Source organism: Equus caballus, chromosome 1 (genome assembly GCF_041296265.1).
Source record: "Equus caballus isolate H_3958 breed thoroughbred chromosome 1, TB-T2T, whole genome shotgun sequence".
In the NCBI taxonomy this organism is placed as follows: Eukaryota; Metazoa; Chordata; class Mammalia; order Perissodactyla; family Equidae; genus Equus; species Equus caballus.
Window position 1 is genome coordinate 26,789,726 of NC_091684.1, and position 26,535 is coordinate 26,816,260.

At 41.7% G+C, this 26,535-nt stretch overlaps 1 protein-coding gene across 1 annotated transcript in view; it reads right to left on the bottom strand.

Annotated features, from left to right (window-relative positions):
- CFAP58 (cilia and flagella associated protein 58) overlaps nucleotides 1-26,535 on the bottom strand; it is a 96,603-nt gene that overhangs the window by 27,878 nt on the left and 42,190 nt on the right. The window contains exons 13-15 of the mRNA XM_005602246.4: nucleotides 25,802-26,025; nucleotides 23,273-23,384; nucleotides 21,102-21,206 (exon numbers count right to left, since the gene is read on the bottom strand). Of these exons, the coding sequence (XP_005602303.1) occupies nucleotides 21,102-21,206; nucleotides 23,273-23,384; nucleotides 25,802-26,025 (441 nt within the window). The remainder of the gene's footprint in view (nucleotides 1-21,101; nucleotides 21,207-23,272; nucleotides 23,385-25,801; nucleotides 26,026-26,535) is intronic.

Here is a 26,535-nt window from a genome sequence, read left to right on the forward strand (position 1 = left end):
TATTCTTTTTGATGTTATTGTAAATGGGATTGTTTTCTTAATTTCTGTTTCTGATAGTTCATTTTTAGTGTATAGAATTGCAACTGATTTCTTTATATTTATTTTGCATTTTTCAACTTTACTGAAATCATTTATTAGTCCCAATAGTTTTTTGGTGGAGTCTTTAGAGTTTTCTATAGAGAGCATCATGTCACCTGCAAATAGTGACAGTTTCACTGCCGCCTTTCCAATCTGGATATCTTTTATTTCTTTTCTTGTCTGATTGCTCTAGTTAGGACTTCCAACCCTATGGTGAATAAGAGTGGCAAGAGTGGGCATCCTTTTCTTGTTCCTGATCTTTGAGGAAAAGCTTTCAGCTTTTCACCACTGAGTATGATGTTAGCTGTGGGTTTGTCACATATGACCTTTATCATGTTGAGGTATGTTCTCTCTACATCCACTTTGTTAAGTGTTTTTATCCTGATTGAATGTTTCCCTCATCCCTGACCTCCTGTCACACCTGCCACGCACACTCCCAGTACTACCTCTCTCCTACTGTCCAGTTTCTCAGCTGCCAGGCTACCCAGTGCTCCTGGAGGGCCATGAGGAACATACAGCCTGGGGCCATTACAAATTCAAGCTATGCACGTTGACTTGTTCCTTCCCTCTACTCAGCATTTCTCATTTTCATTTCTTGTAAACACCCAGATATCATCTCCTTAGCAGCCTCTTCAGACATCTCTCCTCAGGGCCCCAGTTTTACTCTCAGCAGATGACCTGATCTGAACAGACAAAAGGCATCTTAAGAGACCCAAATTCTCTCTTCCTTCCTACTAGTATCAAACGAAGAGCTGGCTGCCTTCATCCTCCTCTCAGTGTGTGTGTATGAATAAATATATGTAGACATATACCATGCACATAAAACCCCACATTCTATACCCATACACACACACGGACATACACGCCTACCTTGAATCTCCTCCTCTCCGTCTTCTGGGCTTATTCTTTGCACTCATGCCTGACATCAACGTGAATCTCACCCTCTCTCTCTAAAATGTTTACCCAGGATTGGAAGAGCGCACATCGCTCCACTACACTTGGGGAGTGGGGCTGTAACAAAAAGAGACAGAGGTCTTCCATGGTTTATTCTGTGTATTTCTAAATTCTTTGAATCTTTTGTAGTAAGAATGTATTTGTATTTTATGTGTTTTTAATTTTTTTTCCTCCAATCTTTCATAGCCAAATGTCTTATACAAGTAACCTAAGTCTACTGCCTCTATTTTTCCACCATCTCTTCCCTTTTGAGCCCTTGGCAGCCAGGCTTCCATGCCCAACAACCTCCTGGACTCTCAAAGGGCATCAGTGGGAGACTTCCCTGTGGTCACATCCTTCCCTCAGTTCTACTTCTCTTGGCAGATGCCAACAGCGATGACCTACTCTCTCCTTGAATTTCTCTCCTCCCTTGGGAGCTGCAAGACTGACCTTTGAGTTCATTGCAAAATTGGACACATTTCACTGAAGGACCCTGCAAATAGCCAAATGAGCTTTCCCTTTCCTTCTCCTAAAATCAAGGGAAGTGAGAGGAGCTGCAAAATGGGGAGCTCCTAAATATGTGTGTGTTTGCTTATGAAATGTCACCCTTTAAACAGCACACTATACACCCTCACACAACCACTGTCTCCACTTTTGGGAAAGCCAAAGATGATAAGGCCACACCAAAGTTTCCATAACCCTCAGTGTTGCCAAGAGGACTTCTTGCCAACCATCCTCTACCTATGCCCCCACGAGGACCACAGGGCTGGGTCCTCCCTTCTTGAGGTGCTTCACTTAGCTTCTCTCTACCGCACTTCTGTCCATTACCACTCTCTTGAGAGGAAGGGGCAAAAATGATGTCCTACCTGAACAGAATTTTGAAAAATGAAGAGGGGTTCAGTGCATGGACAAGGCAAGGATAGATATTCTCTGTGGGGAATTTCATCTTCAAAGCAGAAAAGGAAGTCTGTATGTAGAGAATCACAATTAGATGAACCTTTTCAGTGTATGTTAGAAATCAATGGGTGTGCGCATTAAATGAGGTGGTGTGGGTGGGAGCGCTTTGCAAAATATAACTTGCTAGACAAATGTTGGACACTTCTATCCTCATCTATCTCACAGAGTTGTTGAGGACCAAATGAGACAATATATGTAAAATTGCTTTGTCAACTGGAAAAAACATTTATAAATTGTTATTATTATGTGATGTTTGGCCTCTAGCTAGATTAAGAGTCAGACCATGGCAATATTGAAGAAAATTAAAATACTTGCTAATCTCTTTTAAATCCACATTCCTGGAGCTGTTTATAAACTGAGAATTCTAATTAATTTCCACCTTCTCACCTCTTTTCAGATGAATTGATTGCAATAAACTTCAAACTCTATTAACAACAGAGTCAAGTTCCTGGTAACCGTCAACTAGACCACTGGACATTGGATTTGAGGCCTCAAAGTCATTTTTTGTGCCCTGCTCACAATAAAAAAGCCGTCCATTTTCTCGCGTGACTATTTTGATTTCCTTCACCTCAGTCTCCTTGGAGGCTGTAACATCATGATTCTACTGCAGTAGCTTCCTGGCCATTGACTCTAGCTTTAGCCTCTCTAATTTCCAACCCACCCTTCCTGCAAGTGCTCAAAAACCCAACATCATTTCCATTATTCCAAATAATTTCTAAAATAACTGGTATTATAAACAAAGTGATGAGTCAGGAAATTAAAACAAATTGAATAATTATTGGAAAGGAAGAGGAAAACCAACATTTCTTACAGAAGGTATGATTATATACCTAGAAACTCCAGAAAATTAACTAAGAAGGCATTTAGTACGATGCGTTGGATACAAATAAGCATGCAAAAATCAATAGCTTTCCGATATGCCGGCAGTAACCAGGTGGAACACACAATGGGGGTGAGATTTCTGTCACTCTAACTGTGGATCCCCACCAGAGGCACAATCAGAAAGAGGGAAAGGCGGGTGAAAGGACTACTGGAGTCTCTAGTTTGTCTGTGATAGTAACTGTTTTCAGCCTCTGTGTAATATGGGTTTTCTTTCCTGTTTTCTTGCTTTGCTTTTGGCTTCTGTTCAAGGTTTAAAGAGTCTCATGGTCCAAGCTTCCACCTGGGCAGCTCTGTGTGTGGGGGAAAGCTGGGGAGATGGCGGGGGAGTAGGCGAGGTAGGAGGAGGGTGTGGTGTGGCGAGGTGGGCCCCCAGGCAGTGGATCAGCTGCATCAACCTGGGAGTTATCACTGACCAGGATGAAAAACTGAAAGCCACCTTTGACTCTTCTCCCTTGACCTTCACAGACATTCACTTGCCAAGTCCTATGAGTTGGTCTTTTTAAAGATCTCATGGATTTACTCCTTTCTCCTCCTCCCCACTACCTGTCCCTGACCAATATTCTCAGTAGTTTGGGCCCAAATTACAACTCCCTCTTAGCTGGTCCTTCAGCCCCAGTCCCTGACCCCTGTGTCCCTTTCAGTCTTTCCTCCTTGTCACTTTTGCTGTATCACACCCCTGACTGGTTAACATCCTGCAGAACATAGGCCTGAAGGCCAACCAGCCTGAGCTAGAATACGAGATTCACTTCTCACCACAGACCACATGGCTTTGAGCCCCAACTCTGGCACTGGTTAGCTCTGTGACTCTGATCATATTACTTAGTCACTCTGAGCCTCAGTTTCCTCATTTGTAAAATTGGCCTGATACGTAAATAATAAAAATTATTGTGAGAATTAAAAATAATATATAATAAAAAGCCCCCATCACAGGATTGGACACACAATAATGCAATAGGCATTCAAATCCAGTAACTGCTGCTATGGGAGTTGTGGTCATTATCACGATTCGAGTCCACAGTTGTCTGCTGGAGCAATTTTAATGCCTATGCTTGGTCTCTAAGACCATATAACTGGTCCCCACCTAACACATCCAAAGGTATTCCTCAACAAAAAATAGCCAGCTATAGGCATCTGCTGCTCAGCTCCATCTCCACAGCCCAATCGTACTCACCCCTAACTCAGAACTTTGGCTCTCCATCTGTCTTCAGCCTAAAATGCCCTTTTCACTTGTTTCCAAATATGTCTGCTTCAAAAAAACTTTCTGTTACCCCACCCATGGCTTCCACAATACCTTTTCTACACCAACACCACCACCATCATATGCACTTAGCTCTTACTACCCTGCATGTCTAGCTCCATCCTGGGTAGTTAAAATGGGTTATCTCATTTGATCCGCACAAGTGCCCCATGAACCAGGTACTGTCCCTCTCGCCACTCTAGCTGGAGTCACTGGGGCTCTGAGAGGCTGAGTTGCTTGCCCAAGGTCTCAAAGTTGGTCACTGGCAAAACCAGGACTTAAAACTACGTCTGAGCTCTGAACTGCTAATCCCACCCCTCTTCAACACACATTTTTGGACAATGGCTGGGTGAGTCATTTTTACACATCAAAGTCCAGCCCAATCACATCCTCTTGGTCCTTGAGGAAGCCAGTTCCCATTCATCTCCCCTGCTCTCATCCCTTTGACACTTACAGGTGTTTAAACAACAAACACCATATTAGATGCTGTCCTAGACAGCATCTCTACTGCGTAATTGGGCACTCACTATTGTCAGCATCCAGGATAATGTGATTGTGCATCATTGGGTATGGTTCAAAGTGGAACCACAAAGTAACGGTCTGGATTTTCACACACTGCTCATAGAGACCAGTCTCATTTCTTCCCAGATATATCTCAGGAATCTTCTCAAATAGAACATAAATTTCTTGAAGGTAAGGACCACATCTTATATTCTTTTTGCATCTCACAAACTTCTGGAGAGCTAGAGATACACCAAAATACCTTTTGGTTCATAATTGGTCTTCCAAGCAGGCTCTCTTCATTGGAGGGAGGGCAGGTCCCTGGAGATATGCAGGACAAAGGGATATAAAAGGGATTGATCTTCTAGTATCATCTCAGGACAGCGCACTGGGTCCCTATACACACTGGGAAAAATGTTTCTAATTCTCAGAAGCCAAAATCAAACTGGGCTTGATGACATCAATATAATGCTTAATACGCTACATATTTGGCATCTGTTCCAGAGGAGACTGTGTGTCGGGAACTCAGAAAAGATCTCCCAGGCACATAGGCAGCTCTCAGTCTGTCTCCTGCAAATTAAATACAATCAGGATAGGGAATATACATTTTTAAATGCATGAAACATGCACCAGACTTGACATCCATCTATCAGAGCTGCTTTAAGGATGATCAAATCAGTGCTGCCATTATAAGGAGAGGGAACTTGATGACCCACTGGAGATTTCTTCCAATCTAAACGATTCTATAAATTCCCCTAAAATCATAAAAAAGCAGATTAAGGATTCATGTAGGTGTTTGGACTATAAATACAAATTAATTTCTGCTCCAGCTGCAATTTTTCTCACCCTCGTAAGAAGCACCTCTATCTCTGAGATATTTCTGGGTGAGACACCAACAGAGCAGCTAAAGATAGATAGGACTCCCCCAGGTCCTTGTTGGCAACTATTTCCTTCTAATTTCACAAATAAATCTGCATCTTGAAAGGAACTGAATTGAATCTTGCTGCTGTCCAAAAACATTTATCACTGAAAAATCTGTTTTGTTTGGGGAGTAAGATATAATTGCGTACAGATTCAAGAAGAACCTAAATGTTCCACTGAGAAATTCTTTATTGAAAACGGTTTGTTTGGGCTCTAAGTAATCTATTTATTTCCATTTTCAGTTCCTAGTCCTATTATTGTTATTTGTTTTCATTTAAAAAAATTTCTTGTTTAAACACTGCTTTCATTAAAAAAAAACTTGAATGGTTTCTAATATCATAAACACATATTATTCTGCTTCTCATTTGGTTTTGTGAAACTTAACTCAAACGGAGTTATAAATGAAAGAAAATTAATTCTTTCTTAACATCCCCTCATCTATTAGAGCTCAATGACTAGAAATAAAAAGAAAATAAACAGGATTGTTTAAAGATTAATTTATCAACTAATATATTTTTCGTTCACATATTTGTTCTTATTCAGTATGAAGTCAGAGACCAAAATAGAAATAGACAAATGGATTGTGGGTCATGTTTCCAGAGGCGTGGGGATGAACACAGATCCCTAAGGAAATGTGCTCAGTTATGACATCACAGCTGTTTCTCCTGTAAAGAGAACTATGTCCTGCAGCAAACTATAATTTCCCAAATAAAGGGAAGAAAAGACTAAAGAAAAGAAAAACATGTCAGCAATAAAACTCAAGGATAGCGACCAGATGCTAGGCATGTTAAAATACCATATCTGACAAAGGATTAAAAAAAAGAAATCTTGGGTCAGGCCCAGTGGCACAGCAGTTAAGTTTGCATGCTCTGCTTCAGAGGCCCAGGGTTAACTGGTTTGGATCCTGGGCACAGACCTACCCAGGGCTCTTCGAAGTCATGCTGTGGCAGGCACCCCACATACAGTGTGGAGGAAGACGGGCACAGATATGAGCTCAGGGAAGATCTTCCTCGCAAAAAGAGGAGGATTGGTGGCAGATGTTAGCTCAGGGCTAATCTTCTCCCCCCCAAAAAAAGAAAAAGAATAAGAAATCTTGTACCACTTGAATGCTTAAATGCAAAGTATTTCCACTAAAACTCACGAAAGGAAGGAGATTGTAGTATGTTGTTGCAATAATGGCCACATGTATCCATGATCTCAGACAGTCCTCTCCTATATTTACACTGGGCTTGGCCATGTGACTTGCTTTGGCCAATGGGACATTAGCAAGCATGACACAAATGAAGGCTCAAAAAGCACTTGCACACTGGGGCTTGTCCTTTCTTACTGCACTTGGAAACCTTGAGACTGTCATTACGAGAATAAAGCTGGGCTAGCCTAGTGGAGACATGAGATTCAGTCACTCCTCTTACCCAACTGCCAGCACCAACCACACCAACCATGTGATGACGCCATCTAGATCAACCAGCTCCTAGCAACCTGCCTGCTGCCTACAGAAACATGAGTGAGTCTGGGCAAGCCCAACAGAAGAACTGACCAGATGAGCCCAGCCCCAATTGCCAACTGATAGAATCATGGCCTAATAAACGATTATTGTTTTAAGCCACTAAGTTTGGGAGTGGTTTGTTATACAGCAAAAGCTAACTGATACTGAAGCCATCACATAAGCTATTTCATAAGCCCAGCAATTAATGGACCAGTCATCGTAAAGGGAAAGTAACAGGCTGCCCTAAAAGTGGGTGGGTCTATGCAATTATTCCTGAAAGTGAGTTCATATAAGAAATGCTAAGTAGTTATGCTAAGCCATTTATAAGCTCTTATTTTGGAGATCCCTCTAAAAGCTACAACCAAAGGGTAATACCATGAGAATAGCAGCTCACAATCACTAAGTGCAAGCATTGCACTGTGTGCTTGATAAAGTCGATCTCATTTAATCTACGCAAAAACCTCATGTGAATGGTATTGTTATTACCTGTATTTTACAAATTGAGGACCAAGGCTTAGGGAAGTTAAGTAACTTCCTTGGGGTCACACAGTAATGTGAGTGGACTTAGACTCACAAATCTGATTTGCTCAAGAGTCAGAGCTCTTACTCGCTGTGCTTTTCTACCTGAAATCACCCACACTACCCCCCGTGAAAGGGTTCTCTAATCCACTGGGCTCCCCAGCCCAGTTGTCTGGACCAAGAGATCTACTCTCTCTCTTGAATCTTAGATAGCCAAGCAGAGCAGACCCTATTAGGCTTACCCACCTAGTCGAAGATACAGAGGAGCTTGGACGGACAGTGAATATGGTGGGTCTTGCCCTGGCCTGCTGACCTCTCAGACAGAGAATGAGAGAGCAAGAGAGCTTCAGCACATGAGGACAGGCTATTTAACTCAAAATAGCCTAGCCACCAGCAATGTATGGCCCAAGTCTGTTGTGACTGTGTGTCAATCAGATTAACAATGCCTCCCTTTCTAGTCTTGGAGGGTGTGGGTGGGAAAGGAGAAGGGGTCTTGGAAGGAGCTGAAAAAATAGGTGGAAAGTTGGGCAGAAGTTCCTTTCTTCTCGTGGGCATTAGGAGGTGTTCCCATGAGGAGAGGGTAGAGTGTTGAGATCTACTGCACACTTAATACCCGTCTGTTCTTTATTAACGAAACCTCTAGAATCAGGCCTGCAATTTCCTGGATTTCTGATGGTTTAAAATGCCTCAACCCTAACTCTTAATACTGAGATGAAAACAAGGGTGAGGAGAAGGAAGTCAACCAAGACAGTCCCCTTTCGAAAACCATTTGTTTCCAAATACATAACATGAACAAAACGCTCCCTAATCAAAGATCTTGCCCACTAGTAGGCTGTGTATCTCCTTAGGTTGGCTGAAATTACAAGTGGTGAAGGCGCTGACAGTTGAAGGTATAAACTGGTTTTTAACCTCCATCTGCCTGATGGAGCCTACTAGAGCCTATCACTTTTTAAGACCTTCCAAATGCTTGCAGGACTCTCATGCTACAGGAAGTGATTCCTGGCACATTTATAGAGAACTAGTGAGAGGGAATAGGAGAGGGCATGCGATAATTGAGCACATTAAGTAGGCCTAGGCAAGTGTGAAGGGACACAGGTTGAGAAACTTATTCACCTTCAATGAAGCTGAACACAATTTTAAGAAAGGCCCAAAACATCTACAGGTTAAAAACCTGATCCCATAAGGGAGACCAGTGGGTCCCAGACAACCCTGAACACTTGCCCTTTTTCTTAGGGCTGCCAGCAATGGCAGAGACATTTTCAGAGGGCCCAGGAGTCCCCCCAGCCTTTGGTTCCCTCATCTGTTAGATGGGGTTGTTGCGAAGATTAAAGTAGCAATTCCTTGATTCTAGATTTCTTGGACTTGAATGATTCCCCCCAAAATCTTGGCGGCACCAGCATCGTCTTGCTAACTTCTTCTTTTGCTAAGTTTTAACATGAAAAAAAAAGAAAGACTAACAGATAGTATCACTGTAGTGTCTGCTCTGTGCCAGGGACCATTCTAAATGTTTTACATATATTAGTCTAATCTCCCCAACCCTATGAGATAGGTATGATTATCCCCATTTAACAAATGAGGAAACTGAGTCACCACAGACAGGTTAAGTGACCTTCCCAGGGTTTCAGAGCTAGTGGCAGAGCCAAGATTCAAACTCCAGTAATCTAGCTCCAGGACCCATGCTCTCAACAACTAGGAAATCATCAGGAGCTCTTACCAATCATTTCATAAAGGAAAGGAACGCACAAAATGTACGAGAATACCCCTCCCTTAGAGGGCTCATACTAAGGCTGTCTTAGACAAACCAAGTGGATAGAGGTACATGGTGCCCCACAGGCAGGCCTCATGGATGTGTGCACATAGCTGTCCATGGCCAGCATTAGCCTTCTGAACCACCCATCTCCATTGCTCCTCCCATCTTCCCTGACACCCAAAGACTATGTGTAGGACAGCTTCTAGTCAACAGCTCTGGCTTTTAGTCCCTTGGTCTCTGTACTGAGGGAGTATCTTTAACAATTTCAGCTCAGCTTTGGGGAGAATGATCCTTCAGTTATCCGCTAACAGAGTGGGCAAGAATTATATTTAGTGTAGGCTACACTACCAGCAACTGGGATGTGATATTAGAATCTGTCTTCCATATCTCTCTTTCTTTCTTTCTTTTTTTGCTGAGGAAGATTCACCCTGAGCTAACATCTGTGCCAATCTTCCTCTATTTTGTATGTTGGTCCCCACCACAGTATGGCTGCCAACGAGTGGTATAGGTCCATGCCTGGGAACTGAACACAGGCTGCTGAAGCAGAGTGTGCCAAACTTAACCACCAGGCCATGGGGCCAGCCCCCTGCCTTCCATGTCTCAAAGCAGATCTTTACAAATTAAACAGTTCCTCTGGAGTTTGAGGTGGGGGAAGTAGTTGTGGAAATGGAATGTTTGGGGGCTTTATTGGGAGGTACCATAGAACAGCAGTGAGTGGCTCTGTTCTGGATTCCAATGACTAAAGTTTATAAGAGGGGCCAGTAAATCTTTTCTATAGAGGGCCAGACAGCAACTACTGTAGACACTGTGGGCTGCATAGTCTCTGTCACAACTACTCGATTCTGCTGTTGTTGCATGAAAGGAGCCACAGATAATACACGAATGGATGAGCGTGGTTGTGTGTCAATAAAACTTGATTTGTGGATGCTGAAATTTGAATTTCATATCATTTTTGCATGTCACGAGATATTATTCCTCTTTGATTTTTTTCTAACCACTTAAGTATATAAAGACCATTTTGGTGCGGGCCACATAAAAACAGGTCGCGGGCTAGATATGGCCCACTGCAGGCCATCGTTTACCAAACCCTGGTGTATCACTGCAGCTTGGGTATTTCTTAGCTGTTAACTCTTGGGCAAGTTTTGTTTTGAAGCCTCAGGTCCCTCCTCTGTAAAATGGAAACAGTAACAGCATCGACCTCATCTGGTTTTCCTGTGGACACAGTGAAAGCAAAATGCTCTAGCACCGGGCAGCTGTGCATGTTCTCGGCAAGCAATAAATATGAGCTGTTACCGCCATTTCCCTCCACTCTTCAAAACTCTCTGCAGTTTCTGCCAAATCCATCCAAGCTACCGTCAAACGGGATCAAGGACTTTCATGTCTCCATCAACAAAAGGACACTCTACACTTTTCATGCTAACATCAGTAGCGTTTGAGAGTTTGTGGGGCCCTAAAACATGCCTTCAACCCTGAATGCACTCATTTATCAGTTTCCTCCTAGATCTCGGTCCCCAGAGTTCAGGAGCAGAGGACCAGAGAGTGAGGTTATCATGCTCCAAACAAGAAATGATGATTTTTTTTGAGCACTGGCCAATTCTCATGGCCACTGGCATTCTGCTAAGTGCTTTATGCAATTCTTTCCCTTCATCTTCACGACAACTGAAGGATGCTGATGAGATGATGAGCTCCAGGTCTCAGAGAAGGAAACCGAAGTGTGGGAAAGTTAGGTAACTAGGCAAGGCCACATGCCTAGTGACCAGGAGCCATGGGGTTCCTTCCTGAACCACAGCTCTTGCTTTGGAGTAAAGAAAGGGGTGACCACCTTTTAGGCCCCCAGTGCTTTTCTGACTGAACCAGTGTCCTGAAGCCCTGGGGATCCTGTTAAAATGCAGCTTCTGATTCATTAGGCCTGGGGAGGTCCTGAGATTCGGCAGTTCTAAAAAGCTCTCAGGAGATGCCAACGCCACTGGTCCTGGGACCACGCTTCGAGTAACGAGGCTCTGGATGCAGTGAGAAATGAGATTTTCCCCATTAGTGACCAAGGTAGTCAGCACAAGATAAGTCCATCACCACGGTTGTCTGTGGTGAAGAGCCTTTGGAGCCGCTGAACTCATGACTCCCTCAGGTGCCAGACGTGTGGCCATGGGGGCAAGTCTCTCAGCCTTTCTGTGCCTCATATTTCCTGCCTGTAAAGGGGTCAGGTAATAGCTCTCATCTCATAGGGCTGTGATGATGATTAAATGAGATAATACATATAGAAAGCATTTAGAGCAACGTCTAACACATTGTAAACGTTCAACAAATGTAAGATAATCAGAAGATGAAGAAAAAGGAAGATTCTTACCAAAGAATTATTTAAAAATGTGCCGTATGAGTTTGTTCCCCCTGCACAGCGAATAACTTGCAGAGATCCCTTCAAACCCTCCAATCACTCAAGCCATTTTACAGTTAAGTAAACCAGACTTGCATCCAGTCAGTCATAAAATTAAATTAGAGAACAAGTTCACCTTGAAAGGGCAGGACTAGATGCCGATAAAGAGGCAGCCATTTCCAGCTCAGTTCATCATTTATTTATCTGAGGGACATGCCCGTTCCCCAGACCTCTAGGCACAAGAAACAACTGAGAATGCACATGACAATATCCTAAAGCTACACAAGTCTGAACTACGCCAAAGCAGTTTTCTCGGTTAGTTCATTTCAGAGTGTCACTCACGCTTCATGATGTAGTGCGCTCCCACGGATCATAAGCCCAAAAAGTAATTAACCCTCCTAAGAATATGTCACTACTCTACATAGTAAGGGAAATGCCTCAGTATTCTCCTCTGTAAAATGAACATTCTGGGCAAGATAATCCACTGCTAACACTCTAGGAGGTCAAGTTTGTTTCCTTTCCCCCAAATTGTACCATCTTCTCAGGTGAATCCCAGGACATTGCACCCCCATCATGTGGGGAGCTTTTTTTGCCGTATGTTCACTCCCCGAGATCCGTGCACACAGTGAGCACTCAGGAAAGGATGGCTGTGATTAGAACAAAATCAGGACGCCATCTTTCAAATGAACCACAGTACTACCTGACCGTCTCATCTGATTACTGAATATCAACTGGAATGGCAGTAGGTGAATGGATTGGGGTAAGGCCAAATGGGAACTTGGTTGGGGAAATGGCCACTGCCTTTTCTAGAGTTGGGTTGGCAATTTACCACTCAAGTGAGATGCTAACTGAGTAAGGGGCTAGGAGGGAGGGGCCTACTGGTTGACGGTCTTCAGGATCCATCAGGAAAGCTCATCTCCTGTAGCAGACACTTTTAGTGCCCTGAGCCTCATCTTCTCAGTCTGCCCAGAAATTTCAGCTGCAGCTGAAATGTCTGCTGCACTGAGATGGCCATCATTTCCTGGAACACTCTGGCAGCTTCCACCTCACGGACACGAGGAGTCAGTTTTTCTGCATCAGGCCAGGGCTTCCACAGAAGTGAAAGTGGAAACAAGTGAAGTTCCTTCAGTGTGTTTTCAAAAGCAGCCTAACGTCCCGAGGGCAACTTTCAACCACTGGGGAATGGGAATCAATGAACAATGTCCCAGCCTCCCTTCCCCTGATGGGACAATTCTGCAGTGGTTTCACCGTGTTCCTCAGAGGAACTCCAGTGGCATTGGCACTCAAACGTCCACAGTGGTCACCAATCTCTCCCTCCCTTTACTGACTTTTCCCTCTTCCCTGCCTCACACTCTGTCTCCCTCACTCCAGCTTCCTGAGACCACCTCCCAAACTTCCAGAACCCAAGCCTAGTCTCTGATTTGGGGAACCTAAACAGAGACCCTGACCACCCCAAAGTCTTGTTCAGAGTCCCAAAGCATCCTGTACGGAATCACAGCCCTTGTCACACCGCACTTTGGCTGTGGAAAGAGGAGGTCTGTCAAGGCCAGGATCAGGTCTCGTCTACACTGGAACCCCACATGCCCTGGCACGTAGGCAGCACTCAGTAACTGTTAGGTGAGCAGATGCCAGCAATGCATGTGCTGCACATGCATCTGAGGGCCAGGAGGCAAGCCTTGGCCTCATCAACAATTCAGGGAAGTCCTTTTCTGTTTTAGAAATCTTGTAAAATGAAACTAAGGCAGAGGCATCAGCAGCAGGGGAAAAGATATCTTAAGAAAGTGCATCTTTCATTAAGCCCACCCACGGCTGCCCCACAAAACACACCCCAGGTTTCCTCACCTCTTTGCTGGCCTCTGTGGAGGAACCTAGCCTTATTCACCTCTGATACTCCATCATTACATACCACCTGCAGCCTCCTCCCCGCTCCCTCCCCATCTCCTCTTTCCCTTTTGATTCCTGTGCTCTGCACTTCCATCAGGGAATCATAACAAAGGACTAGATCAAAGAAACGGAAACAATCGAAGCTGATTGTGCTGCTGCTGTTCCTTTAAATCTCTTTCTCCCCCAGGCTTTGAAGCTAGAAGTTACAAACTAGCCTCCTCTGGGTCAAGGGTAGTTGGCAGATCTGTTTCTGGGAAGCCTATGCAATGTGTGTGCCAATATTTAAAACTCAGTATAGTGAACACAAAAACCCACATGTCCAACTATTCTTGAAAAATTAAAGATTTGATGACATAAGCATGCAATTAGTTAGGGTAGGGTTAGCTGCTTCCTAAAGATGGAACCCACAGTCCCTCATGTGCTGCAGTCCCCACCACTCCTTTTTGCCTCTGCCTCTGAGGCCCCTATCCGTTGCCATTTATAATTGTGATACACAAAGTTCACTCTGCTCTTTCTTGTTACTTGCCTGAGGGTGAGTGTACTTGAGCTTGCTACCCCATATTCAAACACTTGGAACAAACAAGTCCCAGCTGCTGTGGATGTTCCTTGTGTGTTTAAGTGCCTCTGGCAAAAGGTTAGTGCTTCCTACTCTAATGCTATCATGTCTTACGCCGTTACAGTCATGCACCACATAACATTTCAGTCAATCACGGACTGCATACGTGACAGTAGTCCCATAAGATTAGTACCATATAGCCTAGGTGTGTGGTAGGCTATACCATGGAGGTTTGTGTAAGTACTGTAGGGGAGGAAGAAATTTTCCTAGGTTCTTCTGGCTAGTCTAAGAATTAAATTGACTTGAGACAGATTAACAGGAGAAAAACAAACAATAATATGGATACATGGGAAAAACCAAGGAAAACTGAATAACTCACCAAAATGGCCAAAGCCCTCACCTTAAATACCATCCTCAGCTATGTGGGGGCTGGGAAGAGTCGGGGACTTCAAAGAGAAGAAAGGCAACTCACAGATAGGTGAAAAAGAGCAAATTTTTGGAAAACAGGTGTTAGGCCACACACAAACAGAAGAACACAGAGAGGAACCCAACAAACAGGCTTTTCTAGGTTCCTCCCTGTCTACCACCTAGTTCATGTTATGCTAAGGTGATAGCTCATTTCCTGAGATAGCATTTTTTATCCGAATTCTTTTAGGCAGTTAAGGGGAAGGTAACAAGAAAAATTTCCTGAGTCTTTTGTTTCTTAAAAATAATCAGCCTAAAATAATCCTCATGTTAAAGACACACATTTGGGGGTGGCAAATTTTGTTCCCCTTCAGTACACTCTGTGATGTTCATAAAATGATGAAATCGCCTAACAACGCATTTCTCAGAATGTATGCCATTGTTAAGCAATACATGACTGTATTTGGAATCCCATCTTGATGATGGTAATGATGATGATGAAGATATAATGATACCTGGGTAATGGAGAGCGGTTACTCACGGCACATACGTCTGCCTAGTCCTACAGATGCTTTAAAAAAACAATTCATTAATATTGAGGGATTCAGGAGAGATGAGGAATAAATGGAGCCAAAACAGAAAGGAGAGGCCACCAGGATGTTTCTATTGCCCTTGATTCCTTCAGGGGGAGACTAGCCCGGTGAGCAAAAGAAAAGAAATTCTTCCCACCCATGCCTTAGACTCCAATCCTGGCAAGGATACAGACTTCTTCATCTTATCACTGAAGCTGTAAAGCCAAGCTCATGAACCATTTTCATGTTAACCCTGAGCAAGGGGAGAACTTGGAGCTTACCACATGAATCAGACTGCCCCGGCTCACAAAAAGGACACTGACAGTTTGCATCAAGTTTATAGATCCATAAACCCACAGTAAATTCCAGATTCCTGCAAAGCTAGAAGTTAATAACCAAATGCAAAGGCAACAAGAAGAATAATTCCCATAACCTCTCAGAGCTCAAAGACAGAATTTAAATGCCTATAAGACATACCACTTACTGAAGAACCACCATTCTTCCAATATTTAATCAGTCACTAAACAAATAGTCACTTGTGGGCAAGAAACTAGGGATGAAATGATCATTAAGACAGACACAGGAACCGCCTTTGTGAAGCTCATGGCCCAGCAGGAGTCATTAAATACACAATTACAATTATTTCGTTAATTACAAGTGTGACAAGTGGTATGAAAGAGAAGTCAAGGTGTGGGAACGTGGGCCAAGAGACCCAACCTAGGAAGAGGGCCCCGGCCAATGAAAAAGCATTTAGGCCGAGGCCTAAAGGGTGAGTAGGAGTTGCCCAGGCAGAGGGCCTGTCCATCTTGACCTAGTACTTACTATGTGCCTGGGACTGTATCAGGCAGGGGGGTTCGAGAGATGAATTATGCAGTGCCTTTCCCCAAAGAGCTCACAGTCTAGTGTGGGGGAAATAGGCTTCCCCCATAGGTGCTGCCGGGAAACGATGGGGTCTCTTCATCCCCATGTAACAGATTAGTCATTTAAGAAAACATTCTGATACCCAGGAGAATTCAACCAGAAATCTTCCTAATTGCAAAATGTTTTGTTGTGAGTGCAGAGAATTTCCCAAATAATTTAATAAAACAGATGAAATTGAGGAACTGTCAAATCCTGTGGAGCACCTGGGGCTTCACCAAGATAACAAGGCTTATTGTGGGGGGAGATGCAAGATCCAGGAGGAAAGGCACAGCAGGCACAGGGCAGCCCAGTTATCCAAAAGAAAGTTTAAACGAGGAATCGGATAAAGGGCAGTGAGGCAGGATATTAAACTTTGGAGACCTGTAAAAATCTGCTTGGTGTTAATATTGTCAGTAATAATTATTGTTATTATAATATATATTGTTAATATAATTAAAATATATGAATTAACATAATTAATAATCATCATCAAAATAATGTTCGTGAGAACATTGTTAATGATAACTAAGCACTCTGATAAAACTTTATGTGCACCTAACACTCTCGATTCTTGCGTAGGTTCTATTATTATCCCCATTTTATGGATGATAAAACTAGGGATTATAGCAGACAAGAAATTTCTATTTATGGCAATATGGCAGAATAAATAACCTGAAGACTAAAGTTCTCAAAGCATTGAACGTGCTGATTAAAACAACACATCCTTTTAATCACAAAATGGAGTTTGCAAGTAGTTTGATCCTCAGATGTCAAAATCAAAGGGCAAACTGCATGTGAGAACAATGAATAGATATTGCAGCTATCCCTTGGGGGCTGGCTGGGACAAGCGGCTGGACTCACCGAACAAGGGGCTTGGATGTTAATGGCCACAAAATGATAACAGATGAGGTGCTGGACCTGTGTAAAGCAGGTAGTTGGCAACTGAGCCTCCTCCACATAAAGTTAGGGACTTCAAAGAGTTACACTCTCAGTGAAAGACACACTAGATAGAAATCCACCCACTGGAACAAGAAGACCATGAGGAAATTTAACTCTCTCCCCCAGGCTCTGGGTGAGAAAAAAAATTGGCTAACTGTAGAATTTGTATCCATAGATCTTCCATCACAAAGGTCTGTGGGTCTGATGTACATTAACCAGAGGTGCAGGAAGCCCCAACATGAGAAGTGAACCATAAAAAAGTTATCCTAAGCAAGTGATATCTCCTAGGGCACCTGGCAGAAACAAATGAAGGGATACACCCTCAACCTGGACCATTCCCAAGTCTCATAAATCAATCCTTTCTGAAATTGAGTTCACAATCCAAAATTACAACACAAAAGGAAAAAGATCCACCATGAATGAAGGTCAGCAGTCACAATAAACAACAGGAAACACCTACCTCCAAGACCTTCACATAATGGAACAATCAGATAAAGACTATAAAATAAATGTTTAAATTAATTGCAGACATAAAGAAAGGAATAAAAACATAAAAGATCAAGATGCTATCAACAAAGACCAGTCATATGTGAAAAATAATCTCTAGAAAATAAAAATAAAATCATTGAAAATAAAAATCTCGGTGGATTGACTATTAGCAGATAAGCAAGCACACCTAAAGAAAAACTTAGAGAACAAGAAGATAAAGCTGAGAAAATGTAACACAAGAGAGAAAGAGAAGAAAAATATCAAAGAGGTCAGGAGATAGGAAGGATGAATGAGAAAATCCAACATAGAGCTAATGAGAGTTCTAGAAGGAGTGAACAAAGAATAAAGGAGAGACTATTCAAAGACACAGGAATCCTCAAATTCAGGAAATACAGTGAGTCCTAAGCATAGTAATTAAAACTAAATTCATACCAAATGCATTGTGCTGAAACTCCAGGACACCAAGGACAGAGAGAAGCTCTAACAATCAAACAGAAGAAAAGGCAGGATACTTAAAAAGGAGTAATAACAATTAGACTGACAGCAGACTTCTCAATAGCATCATTAGAAGCTATCACAAAGGACTAACATCTTCAAAGTACAAATAGAAAATAGGATTTGAACTTAATCATTTCTAAGTAAGGCCAAAATAAAAACATTTTTAGACAAGTAAAGGAGATTGTTGGCCATTGAAAAATTTACCACTGAAAGAACTATGAAAGGATGCACTTCAAAAAGAAGGAGATGGAACCTAGAAGTAAGGAATTGGAGACATGAAGAAATAGAAAACGAGAACTGATAAATATTTTGGTAAATCTGAATAAATAATTCATTGACTCTATAGAATGATGATGATGATGACTAACACTGGGAGGACTGCAGGGGTAACTGGAGTCACAGCATTCCACGTCCCTGTGTTGTTTGTAAGAAGGATAAGGATATTGATCAACTTTAGATTTGTTTAGACTTGAGGTCAACTATTCATGTTAAACTTTTAAGGAAATCCATGAGAGAGAGAGGATTACATTGAGTCATTGAGTAGTGGTAACCATTCAGAAAAAATAAACCAGGAAAAAGGGAATAGGGAGTAATGAGAGAAAAGCGACTGACAGGAGGAAATAAAGAAAACTTCACCCAGTAGAAAGCAGAGGCAGACATTGTTCGAGCATTAAAAAAATTAGGGTAAATAATAGTAAATAAGAAGGTAGAAATAAACCTGAAATTATCAGTAAATATAAATAAATACACCAGTCAAAAGACACAGATATCAGATTGGACTTTTTTTAATTACAAGAGACTCATCTGAAATATGAGGACATCAAAAGTTTAAAAGTATAGAAAAATTATGCAAAAAAAACGCTGTACAGCTATATTAATATCAGACAATTTGTAAGTAAAAGCATTAAGGATTAAGGAGGGTTCTTGCCTAATATTAAAGGAACAATTCACCAGGAAGGAATAAAAATCATAACCTTTTACTCACCTTATGAACATAATCTAAAATGTACTTAAAGCAGAAAATGACAGAATTACAAGGAGAGAAACACAAATCTCCAAACTTTTTTTCAGTGATTAGGCAGACAAAAAAATTAGGAAAGATATAGATTTGGACAATACAATTAGCAAGGTTGATTTGATGAAACATCATATAGACTCCTGAATCTCGAACATTTAGAGTTCGTATTCTTTTCAAGCACACAGGCATCAGTTATAAAAAGTGACCATTTAGTTATTCACAAAGCAAGTCTCAACAAATTCCAAAGAATCGGTACGATACAGACGACAATGCAAAAAAACGAGAAATCAATAACTAAAAAATAACTTAAATATATATATACTTGGAAATTTAGAGTTGTATTTTTAATTACCATAGGAGAAATACTGGATATATTTTAAGACTTACTCTCAAAGGAGAAATAATTCCAAAAATAGAAAATATTTAGAACTAAATGAAAATGGAAATACTACATTTCCAAACCTGTGGGAAGGAACTAAAGAAATTATTTAAAGACATTTTATAACCGTAAATGCTTATATTAGAAAAGTAAACTCAACATTAATGAACTGAGCACCAATATTATGCTAGAAAAGAACAGAATAAACTCAAAGTACGTAGAAGGAAGGAAATCTTAAAGTTAGAGCAGTCAATGAAATATGAAACAAAATAGAGAGGCTTGGCAAAACACAAAATTTGATTCTTTTTAAAGCTAACAAAGTGATAATGACAGGAGAGGCAGGTGGAAGTGGCAGAAAGTGTGGGCTCTGGAGCCAACTGCCTAGACTGAGTCCTTACTCCGCTACTTACCAGCTGCATGGCCTTGGGCAAGTCACTTGCAGGTGGCATTGATGGAGCCACAGCTCAAAGCCTGGACTGCCGGATCTCAGTGCCCACGCACTAACTGGGCATCCTTACAACAGGACGTCCACATCATCCACTCTGACAAGAGTATCTTCCACCCGTGATGAAACTAGATATTGCCCTCCCCACTTAACAGATGGAGAAGCTGAGGTCTGGAGAATTTACGTAATTCACCCCAAGTCATGAAACTATATGGCATTGGAGTTGATTCAAAACCAGATCTTTCTGACTCCAAAGTCTGCCCTCTCAACCACCATGCTCACCTCTAAGAGAAGAGGAAAGTCCCTACTGGCCACTCAGTATAGGGATGCTCTCATAAGCTTGGTATACAGTAAGTCCTGTATACCCAACTTCAGGGAAAATGTCTTTTTTAAGGTAGAACGTAAAAAAGAAGGGGCAAATGCCCCTTGCTCATATATGGCAGTTTCTTCTCTTACTAATGGTAACCTAGTGGTTAAGATTATGGGCTTCAGACTTAGAAATAACAAGAATAATTGTTAAGATGTGTTAGACCCTTACTATGTGCCAAGCATAACGCTAAGCTCTTTCAATCCTCACAACATCCCTTTGCACAGTTTCTATTATTGTCCATAATACAGATTAAGAATCTCGGGTGCAGAGAAGTTAACCTCACATAGCTGCAAATTGGCAGAGGCAGATTCCAACCCAGGCCATCTAACACCAGACTTCCATTCTTATCCACACTAAACTCCTTGAGCCCAACTTCCTCATCCATTGATTAGGGGTGACAATCCCATCCCTCTGAACTATGTAGAGGGATTGAGACAAGGTAGGGAAAGCCACCAGCACAGCTGGCATGATGATGATGCTGCTGCTGATGGAGCTGACAATTGGTCCTTGCAAAGACATAGGCCTAAAAGGAAGTTACCATTCCTACTCGCTCCAGAATAACTCGCTGCTTAAAATCCTCAAAAAGAAATCTTTCCTTCCATTTCATTCTCACAAATCTTCAAGGGGACAGATCATTTGCGCTCTATGTAAAAGCTTATTTTCAAAATCAAAACCATAGCATTTCGCATTATATGAAGACATGAAGAAAAGTATTTAAAAGAATCTGACAAATAAAATTGTAGAGCAGTGAGAGAAAAAAGCTCATATTACCCAATTCAGTAGGTCTAGCCTTGAACTTAATTTTCCAGAATTCTTGAAATATGGGTGAGGGCAGCATAAAAGACCAGTTAATCAGGTTGTTTGTTCTCTGTGTGTGAGTCACTGTTGCCACCTACAGTTAAAGAAGGGACATGCAACGCTGCCAAATAAGTAATTCTACAAAGCAGCCCTGGAGAGGGTGCTGCTAAGAAAAGATGCTTGTTCACTGAGTACAGAAAATGAAAATGCTACCTGAAGGAGCAGCTCTTTTTCAACCACCTCTTCCGTCTTGCTGATGAGATGCTTCTGCAGGGTGTGAATTTTCTGTATCAGCTCAAAGGTACTGGGGTCACTGGCCTGTTCAAGGGGAACAAAATAAAGCAGCTGAGATATCATCAGTTTCAAAGCACTGGAGTCCCTATGCAAAATAATTATCATTTCATGAAAATCTATCACAAACCTGCAGACCCAATGCAGAGAGAATGAGAACAAAAAAAAAGTGTAACAGATGGGATGGTCATCAAAACAGGTTGACGTTTGGCTAATGTTTTATCTATCGGCCCTAGTTAGCAAATATATTGAAAGTGAATACGTTTATCCCACTAGAGGAAATAATAACAACAACAATGATGATAGCTACTGAGCATAATACCTGATTCTCCGCCACCATCCAGACACTATGCTAAGTGCTTTTCATACGTTATCAAATTTTAGCCACACCACAGCCCCATGAGACTGTGTGTCTTATCTGCTCTTTGACAGATAAGACAACTGAGGCTCAGAGGATTAAGTGATTTACCCACACTGGTAAGGGTCAGAGCTGGATTTAAGCCCAGATTCATACCTGGTTCTAAAGCCTGTGGGTCTTAATTACTATTCTCTGAGGCTTTCCCTACATCATCTCTGTCTCCGTAGGAGTGAGACGGATTCCCTAATTCATTCAGTCTCAGGATTCTCCTTTGCTAACTGTCAACAAGAAGACGCATTACAGCGATGATGGGGACGGTCTCTAGCATGTGGATGCCCGCTCAGAACTGGCAACAGAACACGACCCTGGCATTTCCCTCTCAAATGGCGTTATCAATCTGTAAAGTTTTGATGCGCCTTCAATAGCTAGCTGTGTGCAGTTCAAACAAGATGTACAGTTAGAAATTGATAATTCATCCCGTAGACTTTGAGCCAAAGCTTCACTTTCAACTGTACTGACATTTTGAATTAATCCAGCAGCGAAATAATTTTCTACTGCCTCCCAGAGTCTCTATTTTCTAATTTTTAATAGAAATTGACATGGAATTGGAAACTTTAAAGATCTGCTTGAAAACCCATGGAATAAACTAATGTGACAGTACACGAATTTAAAATCTTCAGCTCCACTTCCCCAGACACATCCACATTATTATAAGTTTAGTAAACGACACCACTCTTGGCATTTGAAGGGTCCAAAATGAGGGTCCAAAAGATGGGGGGAAAAGACATTCCATCGACTCTGACTTTGCCTAGGAAATACTAAGCACAGCCAACCGATATCCATACATCGGGACCAAATGTGGCACACATTCATTTGGCAAGAATGGATGTTAAAATTCAGGCCTCATGTTTACATAACAGTTTATCATGCATTATTCTTAGTGTTTTCTTCATTAAAAGGAAAAAATAAAAATGAAAAACAACAACCTACTTGGCTGATGTTGTCCCTTGCCCTGCTCTTTCTTAAATCACATACTTATTTTCTCTCAATGCCCTAACTGTTCATGTAGTCGAAGCCCCTTCTGGCACCCACATTGCCGGGTACAAGTATAGAAGGTGCCATCTTTTTCTTGAATAAGCAGAACTCGTCTTTAATTATTTTCTTCAGTCCTGGTGGTAATGTCTATTAGGAAGTCATAAAATAAAATAGGAAGTTTATTATCTATCACCTATCAATGGGACTTTAGCTGTGTCCCCAGATCCTAAGAGAAAGGGTTTCACTAACACAGTGCTTGTCCTTCAAAAGGAGGGCTAGTTGACAAACGCCCTATTTCCTGCAGGAAACAAAAGGATGCAAATACCAGTTGAAAGATGGTGAAGATGCTGACGGCCAATGTAGCTAAAGGTAATTAACAGTCCAAGACTAACAGGCAGTCACAGGATAACAGGTTGACCAAAAGCTACCTAAACAAGAAAAATAAATGTCTATTGGTGAGGCCAGTTCACAGCTTTCACTGGGTCTTCTTCAGACAAACGAGATTGTGTCTAAGACTTTAAACAAAACTCACATAAACTGTCTAGTTCTGGAACAACCCAATTTCCATCTGACCCCGCCTTCCATTTGAGGTGACAGTTTGCGTAGCACTAAATAAAATCACGCTTCCTATTGTGCTTTACGTAGGAAGCCTTGGGGGTAGAAGAGATGTGAGCTGGGAGGAAGGCTCTGCCGATGTTACCTCGAGCTTCCTCCACCTGTGCACGTTCATGGGGTTCTCCAGTTCCTCCTCCAGGGCCCGGCATCGCGTCCTCTCCTTCAAGAAGTCTCTTTGCATGTGGAAAAGCTCCTGTCTGAACAAGACAAACTTTCTTTTGCACAGGAATTCCCCGCCCATCTGAACACCATATCTTCACGTGGTTGCATACACACCACACTTTATACGAAAGTTAGAATTAGGGAGACTTTTGTGAACACTGACCCGGCCTGCTAATCTGGGCAAGACACAGACGGTATCAATTCTTTCAGGGCTCCAACTTCAGCTGTAGCTTAAAAAAATCGCCAGAGCTTCAGAATCATGACTCTGGATCCCCAAGGAATTTAGAAGTATATGGAAAGAACAGGGAGGGGGTGAATTATGAGAATTTCAATATACTTTTTAATGTTTCTAAATGTCTCTATAGTAACAGCAGGAGAACAATCTGCATTCTGCCATCAGGCATGGCACCTGACTGCAACATATTATGGCTTAGGCGATCCTGACTGCACTTGGGAACCATCTGGAGAGCTTTGCCAACACACGTTTGCCTGCACCCAATCCCCACGGGGATTCTGCTCTAATTGGTCTAGCACATGGCTTGGGTTTCACAGGTTTTAAAGTCTTCTGGTAATTCCAACGTGCAGCCAGGATTGAGAAACACTGAGTTAGAAGTGATATTTTATCTCATGCTCCACAACTCCACAGATGGCTGAAAAAGTCCTGAAGAGCTAGCACTGGTTCAAACATACTTCTAAAATCTGTGGGAGTCCTTAGTTAATAGGTGACGTGCCACAGCCATCCAGAGCACCCGGTGGGCTGGCTGCCACCCTATTCAACGAGATGCCCTGTTGGGAGGTGGAGAAGGGGCAAGCACTCACAGTGACACCAGCCTAAGGATGTTGTTATCTATCCTCGTCTGCTGTGGGTGTGCAGATTACTAATACTAAGCCATCTCTTTTACTTAATTGCTTCATTTAAACCAATAATACAACTTCCCCTCATTAGCAAGACAAACCATTAGAATTAACTGCATGATGTTCACTCAGCGGAGCTCAGAACAAGCTGCTTAGAATTAAAAGTCTATTTTTAACACTTTGATTTTCTAGAGTGTCCTTAGAAGAGGAGGGCAAGAGTTTTAGTGGCCATCCTTGATGGCTTATTTTGTACTAGACTCTGCTAGGCACATTATGTTTGTTTTTGTGTTTAATTTTAACTATACGTCTAAAGTTCAGAGAAGTTAAGTGATTTGCCAAAGGTCACACAGCTTGTAGTTGGCAACGCTGTGACTGATATTCATGCTTGCTTGCCTCCAATATCTTTATTAAGTTGTCTTCCCATTGAAAAGAAAAAATAAAATTTATTTGTTGATAATAGATCAATAGATAATAGGTCAAACCAGCCATGTTGACTAAGAATGGGTAGAATTTGGTCCTTTGTGGATGTAATAAAAATAACTCATGGCTGGCAAGTTTAGTGATGGTCTTTGAGAACATTCAATAGCTACTTAGAATGAATCCATTTGTCTCCAAAATGTCGATGGTGGTGTCTCTGGGTGGTAAACTTATGAGTGATTTTCTAATCTCTTCTTTATATTTTTTCTGCATTTCCCACATTTTCTACAATGAATTTGTATTACTTTCATCATCTCAGATACGAGCAACTCTAAAAAAAAGTATTGATCCATCCTTGATAGTGGCAACTTCCCTTGCTATTCCTGAATACATTCACTGCATCTAAGTATCCAAACTATCTTCTAATTCAATTAATTTAAGAAGCAGATCTAAATGGTGTCCTTGTCCCAAGGTGGTCAAGGACACTCTTCATCTACAAGTCTGCGGGGAATAAGGATAGCTACTGAGAAAACACCAGACCTCTCATTAGGTTTCCCGCAATTGCCTATATAAAACACGGTGATGTTTTCCCAAAGGGAAAATAGATCTTGCATAACATAAGATTTAAAGAAAGAAGAAGGCACACTAAGCAAAGGGAAAGCTGCAGAAGACAAATCAGGAGTGAGATGTAAAATTTGGCTGCCTTCTAAGGAAGCAGAGTTTTCAAATAGCGATAAAATTAAATTTTTCCCCTCTTTTCATTCTGTGTATAATTCCAAGAAAAAGATGTGCAAATGTTACCAGGATTAAATTTAAATATTGATGCTCCATCTCTTGCCTACTGCCTTATTAAAGGCATTCCAAAGAGCTCATTGGGGGAAATTTTTTTCTGAATTGTAACTAGTTTGTGTTTGTGATTTGACTTGAAATTTCTTTTTTAAAATCCAGAATAAAGTTTTCAGATCTTTTTGCACTCTCGTATATTCCCCTGAAAGGAAACCAGTTCATTTTTTGTAACAGACAATGGACACCATGCAGATTGCGAATTATGGAAAAGTTCTCATTATTTGCTAATAATTTCAACATAGAAAAAATTATTTAATACAACTTGTGAAGACTTTCAATGACCAACAAGAGGAACACAAAGTCATTCCGAGAACTCCTCACCCACTCCTATTACCTGAGTTCGTCAACATTAGCCACACTCCTGGCAAGAATCCCCTTTTCCCGGCGAAGCTTCTTGATCTCAAGTTTGAGGATTCTCATGTCCTCCAACCTCTGGTTGTACTGGCTCTCGCCTTTATTCAGCACAGATTGTTGGATCTTGATCTTCTCATAGAGCAAAGCCAACTCATCATTGCGCCGAACAAGCTGTGACCCCAAGATATCTCTCTCGCTGATGACCTAGAAAGGTAAGGAAGGGCATAGCCACCAGGGGACTAATGGTCTCACTTTACATCATGGCAACAGCATTCATTCAGTCAAGGAATATCTATCCAATGCCCACATGTGCTAGGCACCCAGAGGGCGGGGCACTGGAAATGGCCTGCTAGACAATCAACACTGGACTCCTCTTGTGAGAGTTTGCAGTCTCTTTGGAAAAAGAAAGAGTTCAACAAATAATCCATAATAATAATAATCTAACAATCCTTGACCCATAAGTGTTTGCTGATTTGGTTTTTTCCAATTCAGTATTTTATAAATGATTACATTTGAATGACTTTATGATGGGCTAGCTTCCACCACTCCTTGCTGTCTTACACTAGCCAAATTCTCTCTTTTTTTAACCTGCCAGATCTCTCAAAGCATTTAAGTTTCTAACCACAAATTATGTAATTATTATTTGCAACTACATATGAGCAATTATATCATACTAGAATGTAAGCTCCCTGAGGACAGGGACCTTATTTTCTT